Source organism: Lissotriton vulgaris, chromosome 5 (assembly GCF_964263255.1).
Source record: "Lissotriton vulgaris chromosome 5, aLisVul1.2, whole genome shotgun sequence".
Taxonomy (NCBI): Eukaryota; Metazoa; Chordata; class Amphibia; order Caudata; family Salamandridae; genus Lissotriton; species Lissotriton vulgaris.
This window is the reverse complement of record NC_141693.1, coordinates 1,770,126,740-1,770,142,640: the sequence shown is the minus strand read 5'-3', so window position 1 is coordinate 1,770,142,640 and position 15,901 is coordinate 1,770,126,740. Positions and strand designations below refer to the sequence as shown.

Here is a 15,901-nt window from a genome sequence, read left to right as displayed (position 1 = left end):
GCCGTGCTGGTGGTAAATGTCTATTGCATCATCATCACCACTGCCGACGCTGTCGCTGATTTGCAGCAAATTGCTGAAAGGAGGAGTCGGACTAGTCATAGCAGGAGGTGGACTCGTGTTGGCAAGGGATGAGTGTGGTGGCCGGAGATGGATAAAGGGTGGCGGGGAGGGACTGGTGCGGGGCAGGAGACGAGCAGGGGCTGGGTGGCAGAGGGTGGCATGCGATGGGCAGAGAGTGACAGACACGGCTCTGTCGGCGGAGTCATCTCACTGCCCCCACCGCCCTCTGTCACCGCTGCGCGTGCCCGCCACATGATCTAATCTTCATTCGCCGCTTCCTCTTATCTGTCACTGCCACAAATTCAAGGGAATTTAGAATAAAGTTGCCACGGAGGGAGGTTAACCCTTTCCAAGCCAGATGACGCCTCCGGAGCCCACGTGCCACTGGACCGCTCCCAACTTTACTCAGAGTTTCAAACTCTCATTAAAGTTCGTCAGAGCGCGAGCTGCAGGCAGCGGCACCCCCGGCTTGTCTGTCAGCCCCTGCAGCAGACAGACAGAGGACGTCTTGTCGTTTGCCCCCCACCCTCCAGAGTCAATACATCTTGCTTCTTTGCTCAATTGTTTAGTATAACATACCTTTCCGTGGGCCAGTCGCTCTTTCTCTCCATTCCCTTGCATGCACAGATCTCTCCCCCATATCACTTCCTTATCCTTGATTCCCTCTATCCTGTATAGCTTTCAGCTTCTCATGTATCTCTTTCCACCACCTTCTCATGCAAACCGCAGAGTCCTCTATCAAGAGCACAGTGTCCTGGTTTCTTTGCAACACATCACTTTCTCTGTGGCTCGTATAAACAAATTGGTGCGGCTGCCATTAAATTGCAAGCGCTGCATGGAGCGCTTTTACAAGCATTTGCAATGCAATAGGTCTCACGTTCGCGAGAATTCAATCTACTGCCATTGTAAATGACAATGCCTTTTATTTATGTGTTTTTTAAAACCTAAATAAAAAGCATTGACATTTACAATGCCAATAGCTTAAACTCTCGCAAATGCGAGACCTATTGCATTGCAAATGCTTGTTCATTATTTCATCCACAAAGTTGTAGCATATCTAATGGACATCCAATTCTGTGCTTCACAAGTCTCCAAAGGGCAACTTTCACCCCCACCCCCATTTGAAGTACAGGAGTAGCTCAATCCCTGCCGCTCTTGATATCTTCCTTTCACCAGTCCCATTCCTAATGTTCATTGCAACTCTCTCACAATCATGCTGGTGCCACCCAGATTCTTATTCTGCCACCTCTCAAGTACAAGGATGTTTATTTCATGTATGTAAGAAATGGGGGTGGCGGAAATAACACCAAATGCAAATGGTTTTTAACTATCTAAAACAGGCAATATTAAGAAATTGTTTAAAAGTATAAACACGATATCCACGTAACGCAGCATGCCTCCTATAAGTACATCAGTATCTAACTGACTCTGAAACCTCCAATGTCTCCCACTGCAGACCCTCAACACCTTTAAATTTGGTCTAAAAGACAGTCACTCCTGCCACATAACTATAACTGGCGACCCTATAAAACATTGGGTGGAGCGCAGACAACCAGCAGCATCAGCTGAGTGGAAAGCCGGAAATGGAAGAAGAAAAAACAAGGTTCCAAACTTTCTTTTGCTGTGTTCCTAGGATATGGAACAGGATCCTTGGATCCCCAAGGCTCCATCCCTTCGCCATTTACACATTGTGTTGAAAACTGACTTCTTCAAGCCAGTCCTCGCCCTGTGGTAACCACCGTGATTCTAGACCACCCCTGAATAATTCCTTCTCCTATTCTATACCTCTGTTACTCTTCTCCTCGCTTGAACCTCGGTGTCAGCTGCACTACACCACTGTTTTTTTCTCCACTCTAAACTATGCTTGATAATGTATTACTACTTCCTCCCCTTGTGCTCTTCATCTGCACTGTGTACTGTAAAACACCCACTATGTTTAGTATGTTGTTGCTTTTTAGCTGGGCTTGTATTACATGTCTCATCTATACCCAAATGTATGCATCTCATATAGTTGTGTTCAAAATTTTGGCACCCCATTTATAGGGAGCGGGATGAATCTATTAAACAAGTTTAGATTTTATGGGGTGGAGAGCAGAGAGAAGAAAGTCTGACAAAGTCACAAGTCGTATTAAACTGAGGGTGCCAGGATGTTATACTTTGTACCCAATTCAGGGAACATGGAATGCCTGTTGTTGGCATGACATGGCGAGGATCCACTGCTCAGCATTCTGTGTTAGATCATCTGATGCGGTTGGACCGAGCAGACCTGTTTCCTGTATGAGTGGAGCACGAATAAACCTCTACATATGCTACTGGCTTCGCTTGTGTCTTTGCGAAGCACCACGCTACAAATTGGTGACACGCTTGTAAGGGGTGTTTTTTTTAAATGTATTTATGTCCTGTGTGAAATTATGTGGAGAAGCCTGTGAACTTTTTATTTCGGAGAAGCTGACTGACTAATTGAGCCCTGACGTGGACCAAGTAGCGGGTGAGGTCTGGCAAGTACGTGTGCTGTTATTTACTCTGTGTTCCGAAGACTGAACGCAGCATTCAGAACGTTAATAATCACTTACCTCTGGCTCATTCTTCGTACGGCAAGCAGGATTCTTGGCATCTTCTGAAGCATTCTTTGCACGCATCTCTTCAGCAGCAGCTGTGTGCGTGTGCTGCACTATGCACACGTGACCCCAAGAGCCACAACACAAAGTGACCTTGAGTGGAGGCCATTTTGGGTTTATTGGGCCACTTTATTGTACGGTGGTCGCGTTGGGGACACAGGCCATTTGACGCTGTCGGCAGGTCTAACCCCGTTGGTGCTCATGTCGGCTCCCAGCCGTCATGAGTCACGGTGGGCGTGTGCTGATGACGGCTGGGAGCCGTCATGACCACGCCGTGATCGGAATGTTCAGCACCGGCGAGGAATTCCAGCCGCAGCCAAGGTGTTAAGGGAACTGTTTAAGAAGGGGAACAGTGTAAGCAAGTTCAAGGCTATGGTGAGCAACTACACAATAATGCTACAGGAAACATTTGAGGGTTATAGAACACCCTGTTGTCAAGTGCTATTGCTCTATAGCCTGGTTACCACTAGTACTGTTGTGTAGTTTGGTAAGCACGCCACCTTACTGGGTGGGAGTGAGAACGCAGGAGAATTCTCTTGCACTCTTTAGGGCCAGTTGGATTGAAATCTAACAACCCTGTGCCAGAAGCAGTGGTTAGTGGTGAGCTTAATGTTTTTACGGCAGCATGGAAAGATCTTGATAACTACTTCACATCTAACGTGTGTATGGGCATCATTCGCTATAAATGTTTTCAGCATAAACAAAACAGAGGTGAATCGGCTGATAATTATGTTGCGGAACTAAAGAAGTTAGCCATTGACTGTAAGTTTGGCAATCTACATTACAAATGAATAAGTAGCCAGTTGCTCATGCACTGTAGCAACTCAACTATCCAAGAGAGTTTGTCTATAAATGGTGAATCTGTACTTGAAGAAGTGTTGGCAATTGTTCGTAAAGCAGACATTTCAGGGAGGTGTTCTACGGAACTTAAACAATCTGAACCCGACAAGAACCTAGATGGAATATACAAGGTGCAAGGCACAATTTAGTTATTTATTGGAAAAGTTTTATATAGCGCTGGCTAGACCTGGAGGTATCAAAGCTCTTTACATGAGGTAGGACATTGTTTCAGAACATTGTTACATAGTTACATCAGTTTCAGTAGCGTACTTAAGGTACCATCAGCGCACTTGAAGGGTCGATAAATAAGACACCTGGGGAAGGAGCAGAGGAGTAGCATCCCGAAGAAATTAGTGGGAGGTGATAGATGCTATTGTTGTGGTAGTAGAGATTATTTTGCATATAGCAAATGCTTCCCAGCAACACAGCAATTGTGGCATTCTTGGCCACTTTGCAAAGGCATGCAGAAGGAAATGGAAAACGGCCAAGTGCATAGTGGAAAGTACGAATCTTAGTGGCGGTGAAGAGGAGGAATATATTTGAAACCAGACAGTATCAAGAATTTGCAGGACAAATTTGTGCTTAATGTGAGTGAGGACAGTTCTAAGAACAAACCAATGTGTGACATGTTAATAGGTGGTGGTGTTATTAAAAATATATGCATACTCAGGATCGCCATTCACTATCGTGAGTGAGGAAGTTTGGAAAAACAAGTTTTACAAAACAGTTGTATCACATTTTTCACCACCAGTCCAGAGAGTTTTGCAGGTGAAAAAAATGATGTGTTGGGGTTTAGATGCGCATGCGCTGGCTTTCTCTTTCAAGGACAGATGCACAAGAGTGAAGCTCCATGTGGCAAAACACGGACCATTAGTATTGGGGTCGGTTGATCAAGGCAACCTACACATCATTTTAGATCCTAACAGTGTGTAGACAGTCTTGGTGGTGGACAATGGGTGTGTGGTTAGTAAAACCATGGCAGACAAATTTTCAAGTGTTTTCAGCAAGATTTTAGGAATCTTAAAGGGGTTCAAGCGCAAGATTATGCTTAGAAGCAAATCCACTCCAAAACTACACAAAGCAAAGATAGTGCCTATAGTGATCGGAAATGAGGTGTCTAGGGAGCTAGACTAGTTGGTTTATATGGATGTAATTGAACCGATTGAAAGTTCGGATTGGATTTCGCCAGTCGTGGCACGCAAAAGCAATGGAAAAATCCTTCTGAGTGTGGACTTGCGCCATTTGAACAGCAATATTGTCATTGATCGGTTCTGCCTCCCTTGAATCACAGAGATGGTTTAGTCTTTGAAAGGGGATAAGTGGTTTTCCACTAAAGACGTGTCGGCTGCGTACCATAAAATCTCCCTCAAGCCAGAATTAAGGAAACTAACAGCATTTATTGCTCTTTTCGGATGCTATCAATTAAAGCGTATGCATTTCGGCTTAGCATCTGCAACTGCCATGCATTTCGGCTTAGCATCTGCAACTGCCATTTTCCTGCGTCTAATAAACAAACTGATTGGGAAGGTCTGTGGAGTGATGTTTTTTCACAATGATATTCTGGTGTTTGGTGTGGATTGGGAAAAGCAAGATGAGAGATTGCAGAGAGTTTTGAGTGTATTGGGGAGTGTAGGATTAACAGCGGAGCTGAGTAAGTATAAGTTTGTCGTATGGACTGTGACTTATTTGGGTCATGTAATCAGTGAGGATGGAGTCGCACCTAAACCTTAGTTGTTGAGTGCTTTCACTGAGGTTTCTGCTCCAGTCAATAAAAGGAGGTAAGATCCTTTCTGGGGATGGCGGAATACTCTGCCAAGTTTATTCCCAATTTCGCTGAGAAAATGTATAATATTCATCAGCTGCTAAAGAAGAATGTAAAGTTTGAGTGGAGTCCATTGTGTGAAAAGGAATTTGGTAGAGTCAAGAATGATTTGGAGAAAGAGCCTGCTTTAGGTAGCGTTGATCCTAGTCTGGATTGTTGGGTCACTACTGATGTGAGCAATAAGGTGTTGTGAGCCATGCTATCACAAAGGGATTCCAGAGGAAAGGATCATTTTGTTTGCATCCAGATCTTTATCACCATTGAAGGAAAAGTACCCTATTATGGAAAAGGAGGCATTGGCTGTGCATGGGCCTTACACTACTTTCACGCTTTTGTCTGGGGCAAGCCTGTAACCATCTGATGTGACCACAAACCATTGATTAAACTGCCAACTGCTGAAGGGAGTGTGTCTGCCTCTGCCAAAATTGCTAGGTTATCGATGCGAATGAAGAACTTTGTACAATTTGGTATACGTCCATGGCAGAGAGAAAATGGTGTTGGATTGCCTTTCAGGGATGCCTGCCCCATTGGAGGAGTGTGTGGATGACCCATGGAATTATTACTACTATGATCCCAAAAATAATCCTTTCTAGCCTCTCCCATATTCTACCCCTCCTTGCATCATCTGACACCTCTTTTACTATACCGTTCCCCCAAAACAAACTTTCTAAACTCTTCCCTCTGACTCTCCCCTCCAAACCCTTTTTACTCATCCAAAGCCTCCTCCTATTGCTAGGACCTAAAAAACTATTTTAAAAAAATCCTTCACTCTTCTATCCTTCCACTATCCTTTTCATACAAAATAACAGACTAACATGTTTACTTCTCAAATTCCATATTGCACTATTCCAATTCACCACTAATCCTTTATGGGTTCCAGAGTAGCCTGCTACTCGCCAATAAAGCATTTTAACTGCCCATCGGTGTTACAAGCGCTATATAAATGCAAACCTTTTTCCCTTTCCTACTCCTCCCCAACCCTTCTCAATCCAAATAACTGACTAACATATCCACCACTCAAATTAATTTCATGTTTCACCATACTAATTCAACACTAATCCTTATGGGTTCTAGAGTAGCGTGCTACTCGCCAAAAAGGCGCTTCAAAACACCATCAGGGGTAGCAAGCGCTATATAAATACAAACCTCTTCCCTCTTATATCCTGCCACCTACCCTTCTCTATTCAATTAACTGAATTACATATCTACCACTGAAATTACTTCATATTTCACTTTACTAATTTTCAACACTAATCCTTTATGGATTCCGGAGTAGCGTGCTACTCGCAAGAAAAACGCTTCAACACCCATCAGGGGTAACAGGTGCTATATGAATGCAAACCTTTCTTCCCCTTCTATTCCTCAGCTATCCTTCTCACTCCAAATAACTGACTAATATCCACCACTCAAATTACTTTCATATTTCACCATACTAATTGACCTCTAATCCTTTATGGGTTTCCGGAGTAGCGTCCTTCAACATCCCATCAGGGGTAATCAAGCGCTATATAAATACAAACCTTTTTTAAGAGATTGGACAGGTCCTCAATGAGGTTGGTCATGTTGGGAATGGTGAGGTTCTCCAGGTAGTAGTTGATACCACCAAAGCGGATGAATGCACAGGTGTTGTGGATCGGGGGCAATGAAGTCTATGATGGTGCTGCAGAAGTTGTCACATGGTCCAGGGGTGGGCGGTAGACGAGGGTGCCGCTTAGGGTGTCATTGGCGATGATGAGTTTTAAGTCAAGTGTTTCAGGTTGCTAATGGTGCTATCGTAGTCACATTTAGTAGTGGGTAGAAATACTACCTATTGTGTAACTTTTTTTGGGGAACCCACATTATTGTGCCCAATTGGTCAATCTAATATTTTACCTGCCTACGTAATAACTAATGGAATTATAAAGGAAATCAATGAGGAGGAAAAAAAAGGGTCTCATATGTAAGTAGACATGATAGTTTTAACTAAAAACAAAATTGGGGCTAAAAATTAATTTGAAACTGAATAGCAAATTTAACCCCTTCGCTGCGGCGGCAATTCCGCCGCAGCGCTAGGGGGGGGTGAGCGGCAGCCGCATGCTCGTGATGGAGCCGCTCCGTCACGAGCCGCAGTTGAGCTGTGCTCGTGACAGTCAATAGAAAAAGGGCAACCCAATACTCCCCAAGGAACTGGGTGACATAAGTTAAATAGAAAAATGTACCTTGAGGCTTTATTTTATCTCATTCATTACTCTATATCAAGTTATAAATATGTACATTGATTCATAAGGAACATACAAAAACGTGGTATCTGATATTTTGGTTTTATATCATATTTGAAATAAATTCAGGTCATAAATCTTTTACAAACGAGGAGAAATAGGCAACAAAAAACACTACTACATCAACTCTGGCTTTTGGTAGTGCAATATACCGTTGGTCCACTATGTATTAAACACATATATACATAACGTGCTACTGAAACATCAGTCTGCTCATTCATCCGATCTTTTTAAGAATGCTGGTGTCAATGATTGTAACCCAAACAGTATAAAGGCGTCGACGTTTCGGTCTTTAACGTGTGAATCTCACCAAGACCATCCTCAGGACTGTGTGTTGCTCTAGGTATTAAGTACAGAGTCAAATATCACCAATCTTCCTGGAACCCAATCTCCACTGAGGACACCATCCGCTTGATGAACTCCATCCACTCAGGATCCCCAACCGACCCATGCCCTCACCACATCTTCAACAAAGCAGACTCCATCATAGCACCTCACCTTCGAGATGTCATCAACTGCTCCCTCAACTCCGCCACCTTCCCGGAAAGCTGGAAACATGCCGAACTCAGCGCCCTCCTGAAGAAACCCACAGCTGACCCCACCGAACTCAAAAACTACCGCCCCATCTCGCTCCTTCCATTCCCGGCCAAAGTCATCGAGAAAGCGGTCAACAACCAGCTCGCCGCCTTCCTTGAAACAAACAAATCCCTCGACTCCTCACAATCCGGCTTCCGAGCCAAACACAGCACTGAAACCGCCCTCATCGCAGCAACAGACGACATTCGAACTCTCCTGGACAATGGAGACACAGTCGCCCTCATCCTCCTTGACCTCTCCGCAGCCTTCGACACAGTCTGCCATAGCACCCTTCTACAGCGCCTCAAAAACATCGGAATACAAGGAAAAGCATTGGAGTGGATCACCTCGTTCCTCACCGGAAGAACCCAGAGAGTCCGCCTCCCACCATTCATCTCAGAGGCCACCGAAGTCATCTGCGGCGTACCCCAAGGATCCTCACTCAGTCCCACCCTCTTCAACGTATACATGAGCCCCCTCGCGGCCATCGCACGCCAACACAACCTCAACATCATCTCCTACGCGGATGACACTCAACTGATCCTTTCACTCACCAACGACCCTAGCACCGCAAAAACTAACCTACACGAAGGAATGAAAGAAGTAGCCGAATGGATGAAACACAGCCGTCTGAAACTGAACTCAGATAAAACAGAAGTCCTTATCTTAGGCACCTCCCCCTCTGCATGGGACGACTCTTGGTGGCCAGAAGCCCTTGGAAAAGCACCCATCCCGACGGACCACGCACAGAACCTGGGCGTCATCCTGGATTCCTCACTTTCAATGAATAGACAAGTCAACGCCGTCTCTTCATCCTGCTTCAACATTCTTCGCATGCTCAAAAAAACATTTCGTTGGATCCCCACCGAAACTAGGAAAACGGTCACCCACGCTCTGGTCACGAGCCGACTGGACTACGGAAACACCCTATACGCCGGTACTACCGCTAAACTCCAGAAAAAACTCCAACGAATCCAGAACGCTTCAGCCAGGCTCATATTAGACATCCCACGCAAAGAACACATCTCTGGTCACCTGAAAAACCTCCACTGGCTCCCCGTCAATAAGAGGATCACTTTCCGGCTCCTAACCCACGCACACAAAGCACTCTACGAAATCGGACCAGAATGCCTCAACACTCGACTGTCCTTCTACACCCCCTCACGCCAGCTACGATCATCCAACCAAGCCCTGGCCACGGTACCTCGAATCAACAAAACCACCATGGGAGGTAGATCCTTTTCCTACCTGGCAGCTAAAACCTGGAACTCACTTCCCACTCACCTTCGCCTTACTCAGAACCACCTAGCATTCAGAAAGCAACTTAAAACGTGGATATTTGACCAGTAATTCCCCACCCCTCTTCAAGCGCCTTGAGACCCTCTGGGTATGTAGCGCGCTATATAAATTTTCTGACTTGACTTGACTTGACTATGCCTCCAATAGTATATCGATTATTTGTATACTCCGCTCTCGACGGGACACAACCTCGTCTCTCTCAGTTAGCGTTGTCAGAGCGGTTCCGTCATGGCCCCGCCAGCTCAATAGAACGCTCCGCGCAGGCGCAAAATCAGCGCCGCGCAGGCGCGGCGGCAGGGCCATGACGGAACCGCTCCGTCATGAGCAGAGCTCAGCCGATGCTCATGACGGAGCGGCTCCGTCATGAGCATTGGAGTGGTTAAAAGCATTGGAAGGGGCATGACATGGTCTGCTCAAAAAATCTCCACAGACAAATTGCTCCAATATAGTTAATAGAGCTTCAGAGCCTTGTACCCTGAAGTGTGGAGACCCGATCAAAGAACAAAATGATTGTAATCAAAATGAGATGTAACCTAAATATGGACTCCAGTTCTGAGCTGTTTGTTGGCACACAAAACAATCGATAGGGACTGTTCCCATTGAACAGAGCTCGCTAACTCCAAGTGATGCTTTGAATATGTCGCATATGAACGGGATTTAGCTTTGGGTTCCATGTTTACTGGTGTATTGCCACTGTATGTGGCCATTGCTGAAAAGAGGTGATATATTTGACAAGGTTGCCTTAATAGAACATCAGACATAAATTAGGTTCCAATAGTAGTCCCTTTTCTGGCATTCATAATTTGTTTTGGGATCAAATTCAAAGAGGAATATGATAACGCCGACTACCCGCATTTTGTTACTCTAATTCATAGAGTAACAATGCTAAGGGGCAAACCGGTGCCTGATGGCCAAATGCGGTACAAAAGGGGGTGGTGATGGACGGAGCTCCATCTCCATGCTCCATCCATTACCACCTCCTTTTGTACCGCTGCTGGCCAAATGTTCAGTCCTTTGATGCTTTTTACCTCCATGTCTTCTCCCTCTCTGTCTTTAAATATCCATGACACTAGTCTGGTGCGGTCCACCTACTCCCAGCTTCCTTGTTTTGTAAGATGGTATAGTTTTATTATGGTAGCCTTTCTGCATTCATATCATGCACCACTCGTTTTCTCTTTATATGCGGTTGGTAAATCATGACGTTTCTTTTATGTTGGCAGTTTTCTGGAGGAGACCTCCAGCATGGAGCGAAAGACGGTACGAGTGGATGGAATTCCTACAAACATTCCTATTGAGAAGTTGAAAGATAAACTTACGATCCACTTTCTGCGCTCTCGAAATGGAAGTGCAGAGATGGAAGACATTGACATACAACCCGGACCCCCCGCCTGTGCTCTTATTACATTTGAGGATGCCAAAGGTAAATCATTTATGAGTCTGTCCACTTAATCAACTCTGTGTGCTGCATTCTGGCAAGACCAAAATAAAACCTTTTAAGAGACTTATCTCGAGTCCCATTGTGCAGAAGTGCAGTTCTTTTATTGGTGAAGAGACAAGGTATCCCTCTGTTGAATGTAAAGGAAGAGAGTTTTTTTAAAAACTTTTTATTTGAAATCACAGCTCATCGGACAAATTATTAAGGACATGTATACAACATTGCTCTGCCGAATAGAAAACAAAAATATATAATCAGGATGGCGCTTTTACATCAGGTATACATTTCGTACAACATATAGAAAAGGAAGAAATTCCCCACATCCTTACTCGCCCTCGTCCATGATCCTCTGAAGGCACACCAAGCTCCCCACATATTTTCCCATGGGACATCCCCTACTTTGGTACACCACTTGTTCTGCCCTTTGACACCAGTCGAGATCTATTTAGCAATCTTCAATACTGGGGAGGGCGTTCGTACCCCATGTGTGGGCTAAATTACGCCCCTGCCGCCAATGCCAACCAGATCGGGAGAGAGTTATTTGTGATATCAACCTGTACACAGCAGAGCAATGCACCCTGGTTCTCCAGAGTAATTAAGTAAGCCAAACAAGGAGGGCTCACTTGCACAGGGATGAGAGTTCGTTTGGTTCGCTTTGAAACTTTTGACCTTGCATTATCACAGAGAACATTTGAAGGTCTACTGTGTAGAAACAAAAAGTAGCCACCGGCAACACCCCAAACCATGACACCCCATCAGGACATTCCAATTGTATGTTTTCAAAAGGTCAGACCCACTTTTAGCAAGAACTCCCAGCGTTCCATATGAACCCAGGACGGAAGAGTGGGTTTGAAAGTAAAAAAAGGGCCACGTTGCATTTCAGGAAGACACATAACTTGAATAATAAAAAAAATAAGCACTGCTCCCTAGACAACATCAGGTAAGGATAGTCTGCTCTTCTCTCATCAGTAACAAAAATATCCTGAGTGGGGTTTTTGCCATCAATGTTACATGAATGAACTCATATGAACTGTGAAAAAAGCGTCACACAAAAAACATGTGCAGCAAATGAGCAACGCCAATTCAGCAGGAGAAACATAAGGACGTGGTGTAGCCATTGGTGATTTTTAGAGCGCACTGTCACAAAACTATTACTAAAGCATGGTGTGGAAGTACACTGACATTTACAGACTGCACATTTTCCATTGAAATAACCACTACATTTGTATAGATATGTAAATGTACTTATAACACTATGTCTCACACAAATGATAATGTATCGAAATTGGGTTTAGCAATTAATTATCATTTGCAGATGACTAAGTATAGTTTCTTGATTTGTTTAAATCATATTAAAACTCTTTATTTCACCACACTTCAAATTACAAAAAGTGCTTTCATTTGTGCTTTTTCAATTTCAGATATATTTTGAAATATTTTTAGTCTATTTTATTGTGTTAGAAAAAAATTATATCGTACAGCCTTTCCTTTCGCACACCTTGTACTCTAGCAAGATTGTCACATAATTCACTTTACAAAATCCTCTCACTTTGTAATCAGAGAATAAAAAGTAAATCCCGATCTCCATGTTTAACTATTAAGCAGCAGTTTGTCAAAAGACATAGCCTGACATTTGACCTTTGTCTTTGAACACACAGCAAATGTGACAAGATAGACACAAAATTTAAATACATATTTATTGCTCATTCACATCTAAACTCCAGCAGGGCAATTTTTTGGGGGTGCTGCTGCAGTCCCTTCACCCTTACGTCCTGCGCCTATGCTCCAGGGTACCCTAAAGAATCCAAAAGTTTTTCCGTCAATTCTCTTAGACATTTATTTCAGCACTGTGCTCTTCACCCTCACTCTCAGTAAATGCCTTTACAGGATCTTCATAATCAAACACAACCATTTCACTACAGTAGTCACATTTCAAGTTGACAGTGTGGTGAATTGAAGCCTTGACTCTAGAACGTCCAGCTCCTTTTAAAACTTTCTTTTGACCCCTTTGGGTTGCAGTTCAGGTCAGATCAGAATGCCGGCCTCTCCACTTTGAACCTCCTTCCAGCGAATTGCATCAGGTTCAATCTGCTCTCCTGGATCAGCCGTGTGCCGTATAACCATCACTAATCCATGTAGACCTCATATTGGCATCCTGTGTCTGTGAGGCGCTAAAGGATGTCATAGCACTCTGTTCAGGTTCAACTCCTGCATCACCTCTTCAATTTCAACGCTCAATACAGATGTGGGCATCTCTGGGGGAATCCCAGTGACTCTCAAATGGACATTTCTGTGTATAGTTGAGGACTTAAGCCCTAGCGTCTGGCTTTAATGCAGGTTGCTGACATCCAGAGCTTCTGTGCGCTCAAACCCAGCCACTTTCTCAGTACGTCTCTCCACTTTAGGCGACAAAGTCCACACTGCCACAGAAATATTGCCTGCTTTATTGGTTACATCATTATAGTGTCCTCATACCTGAATGACCTTACTTGCCCAGCTAGCTGTCCATCTTGAGTTGATTCTCCATGACCCACAAGAAGAAGTGACTCTTGGTGTAACAAACTCCCTCCCAGGGCCTGTTGTTTTTTTCTTTTCTCAACCACGATCCACTCAGAGATGGTCCCTTCATGGTGCAGGACCGCAGTCAGTATCTCTGGACTAAATTTCGAAGGCTTTGAAAAGCATGGAGATTTCTGATCCACAAGAGTGTGCAAGCAAGGGCTTAAGGGACAGCCTACCTCAGTCAACTCCTTCCAAGGCCTTTGCTTACTTTGCAAGACGTGTGATGGTCTTGAAATGTTGGTCGTCGCAAGGTAAAGAAGAGCATAGAAGTTCAGATGGCAGGCATGATGATCTTTTGAACCCTTTAAAAACAGACCAAATACAAATTCCATTTTATTATGTTATATGTACTTAAAGCAAGGGCTAAAGAGACCGGGATCTGCTCTCCTGACCAATAAAAAGGAGCAGTTTAAAAGTACCTGTAGAATTAAGATGAATGACTAAGGAATGTACCCGAAAGAATAGTCTTCCCTTTGGTAAAAGCCATTCGGGACATAGCCGGGAACTCTGATAGACACGAAACCCATGGCTGGTGTCCCAAAACCTGTCACTCCCTTCAAGGTTTCCACTTTTTCATAGACAAGAGACACTTTGGAATTTCTATAAGAAAATATCTGTAGAAAATAGATTTATTCCTAAACTTGAAGCACATGTATTTTTCCTCCTGAAAGATGCTGCAGGACAACATTATTATTATTCTTATTAATATTATTATTATGAATATTACTATATCACATATTTAGGGCTTGGAATATACCAGGGTCTATAATGCATCAAAGTAACCCGTGCATGACCCTGAGGTTCAGACATGGTAAAGTCATCATAGGAATTTCAAGTGGTACTTTGTTTATTTACAATACTTTAAAACATATTTAATATAGAAGATGCATTTCCCAATAATCATTGATATAATATTGAGTTAGAATATATATATATACGTATATGTATATATATATATATATATATATATGCCACAGTAACCCCCTTCATCAAAGAGGTCAGAGGCCCAATGGGGAGCTTTCAGGAAAACAATTTATTTGAACATTTGCTTAGCGTGATGCATTTCGGCATGTAGAGCCTTCGTCGGACGCTGCTGCAAAAACTGGTATGCCGCCAAACTCCTCCTTTAGTTCTTCTAAGGTCCTCCCCGCTACAGGGAAGGTCAGCTGACCCCATCCGGTCACCAGAAGCTGCCGTTGTGAACTACAGCTTCCATCATGCACCTGCGTGAAAAGTGCAAGTACGGGGATCTTGCTTGATGCGCGCTGAAATACCTTGCCAAAGTGAGGAGGTGTAATGTCTTTTGGTGGCCTCCAGAAATAATATCCTGTTTCCCCTCTGCTCCCCAACACTCCACCTGGAAACCTCTTTCCTCGGTAGGGCTGAACGCGTGGATTTTAGTGATCCCCACGCTCCGTCAATGTTGCGCTGCTCCAGGCAGAACCGCTCACCCGAGCCAGTGTTCCAGGATGCTGCGTGGTGCCCGATCCCTCGGGAAAGTTCAAAAACGTGTTGCCACAGTGTTGGTCAGACCACGGAGCAATTGGTGAGTGAGGGCCCCTTCACGCCGCCAACAAGCGCGAAATATGCCACAGTAACCCCCTTCATCAAAGAGGTCAGAGGCCCAATGGGGAGCTTTCAGGAAAACAATTTATTTGAACATTTGCTTAGCGTGATGCATTTCGGCATGTAGAGCCTTCGTCGGACGCTGCTGCAAAAACTGGTATGCCGCCAAACTCCTCCTTTAGTTCTTCTAAGGTCCTCCCCTCTACAGGGAAGGTCAGCTGACCCTAACCGGTCACCAGAAGCTGCCGTTGTGAACTACAGCTTCCATCATGCACCTGCGTGAAAAGTGCAAGTACGGGGATCTTGCTTGATGCGCGCTGAAATACCTTGCCAAAGTGAGGAGGTGTAATGTCTTTTGGTGGCCTCCAGAAATAATGTCCTGTTTCCCCTCTGCTCCCCAACACTCCACCTGGAAACCTCTTTCCTCGGTAGGGCTGAACGCGTGGATTTTAGTGATCCCCACGCTCCGTCAATGTTGCGCTGCTCCAGGCAGAACCGCTCACCCGAGCCAGTGTTCCAGGATGCTGCGTGGTGCCCGATCCCTCGGGGAAAGTTCAAAAACGTGTTGCCACAGTGTTGGTCAGACCACGGAGCAATTGGTGAGTGAGGGCCCCTTCACGCCGCCAACAAGCGCGAAATATGCCACAGTAACCCCCTTCATCAAAGAGGTCAGAGGCCCAATGGGGAGCTTTCAGGAAAACAATTTATTTGAACATTTGCTTAGCGTGATGCATTTCGGCATGTAGAGCCTTCGTCGGACGCTGCTGCAAAAACTGGTATGCCGCCAAACTCCTCCTTTAGTTCTTCTAAGGTCCTCCTCTCTACAGGGAAGGTCAGCTGACCCCATCCGGTCACCAGAAGCTGC

The 15,901-nt window shown here is 44.6% G+C and overlaps 1 protein-coding gene across 4 annotated transcripts in view; it reads left to right on the top strand.

Moving 5' to 3' along the window:
• Nucleotides 1-15,901, top strand: part of LOC147717121 (uncharacterized) — a 197,321-nt gene that overhangs the window by 90,839 nt on the left and 90,581 nt on the right. For all 4 annotated transcript variants that reach the window (XM_086924051.1, XM_086924052.1, XM_086924050.1 and 1 more), the window contains exon 2: nucleotides 10,694-10,893. In XM_086924051.1, the coding sequence (XP_086780177.1) occupies nucleotides 10,716-10,893 (178 nt within the window). In that variant the 5' untranslated portion in view covers nucleotides 10,694-10,715. The remainder of the gene's footprint in view (nucleotides 1-10,693; nucleotides 10,894-15,901) is intronic.